Raw genomic sequence first — 1,084 nt, forward strand, 5'->3', positions numbered from 1 at the left:
CTCCTTGGGGTTGAAGGGCGCCAGCGAATCCAGGCCCAGCCTGTGGATCACCTGGAGGAGAGGGTCCCCCTCAGCCCTGCCCGCGGCCCAGAGCCGGATTTGCCTCTTGGGGGGCTGCCACACCCCCTCCAGGTGCCCCAAGTGGCTCCTGAAAGACTGCACCCACAGGAAACAGGCCAGAGAGGGGCACGGCTGCCCACCACAGGGTCTGGGAACCAGCGGGCCGGACCCTGTCTGGGGACAAGGTTCTGACTGTTAGTCAGTGTCTAAGAAGGCTAGGGTGACCGTGAGAAAGGTGAGTGTCACCCACATTCAGGATGAAATGCTAACACTCGTGTGACGGTGGCACTGTTCCTTCCGAGACACGCCCCAAGAGTGGACACTCTGGGCCAGAGACCACAGAATGACCAGCAAGGGGCCCAGGGCCTCCCAGCACCAAAGAAAAGACCTCAGAGAGAGTTCCTCAGCTGTGTCAACGCTGGCTGAGCCGGACAGGCCATCAGAGGCCACTAATCCTGACTCTGGCTCTGTCCTAAGAGAGTGACCCTCCTGGCAGTCCTGTGGAGCACCAGACCGCAGACACAGGGGTGGCATGGCCATGGACCGTGCGGCACACCAGACCACAGACACAGGGGTGGCATGGCCATGGACCGTGCAGTGCACCAGACCACAGACACAGGGGTGGCATGGCCATGGACCGTGCAGTGCACCAGACCGCAGACACAGGGGTGGCATGGCCATGGACCGTGCAGTGCACCAGACCGCAGACACAGGGGTGGCATGGCCATGGACCGTGCGGCACGCCAGACCGCAGACACAGGGGTGGCATGGCCATGGACCGTGCGGCACACCAGACCACAGACACAGGGGTGGCATGCTATGGACCGTGCGGCACACCAGACTGCAGACACAGGGGTGGCATGGCCATGGACCATGCAGTGCACCAGACCGCAGACACAGGGGTGGCATGGCCATGGACCGTGCGGCGTGCCAGACCGCAGACACAGGGGTGGCATGGCCATGGACCGTGCGGCATGCCAGACCGCAGACACAGGGGTGGCATGCTATGGACCGTGCGGCGCAC

The 1,084-nt window shown here is 63.7% G+C and overlaps 1 protein-coding gene across 1 annotated transcript in view; it reads right to left on the reverse strand.

Moving 5' to 3' along the window:
* Positions 1-1,084, reverse strand: part of Ftcd (formimidoyltransferase cyclodeaminase) — an 18,761-nt gene that overhangs the window by 8,462 nt on the left and 9,215 nt on the right. Inside the window, exon 7 of the mRNA XM_013032903.1 lies at positions 3-51. Within this exon, the coding sequence (XP_012888357.1) occupies positions 3-51 (49 nt within the window). The remainder of the gene's footprint in view (positions 1-2; positions 52-1,084) is intronic.

This window comes from Dipodomys ordii, unplaced genomic scaffold (assembly GCF_000151885.1).
Source record: "Dipodomys ordii isolate 6190 unplaced genomic scaffold, Dord_2.0 Scaffold159, whole genome shotgun sequence".
Classification (NCBI taxonomy): domain Eukaryota; kingdom Metazoa; phylum Chordata; class Mammalia; order Rodentia; family Heteromyidae; genus Dipodomys; species Dipodomys ordii.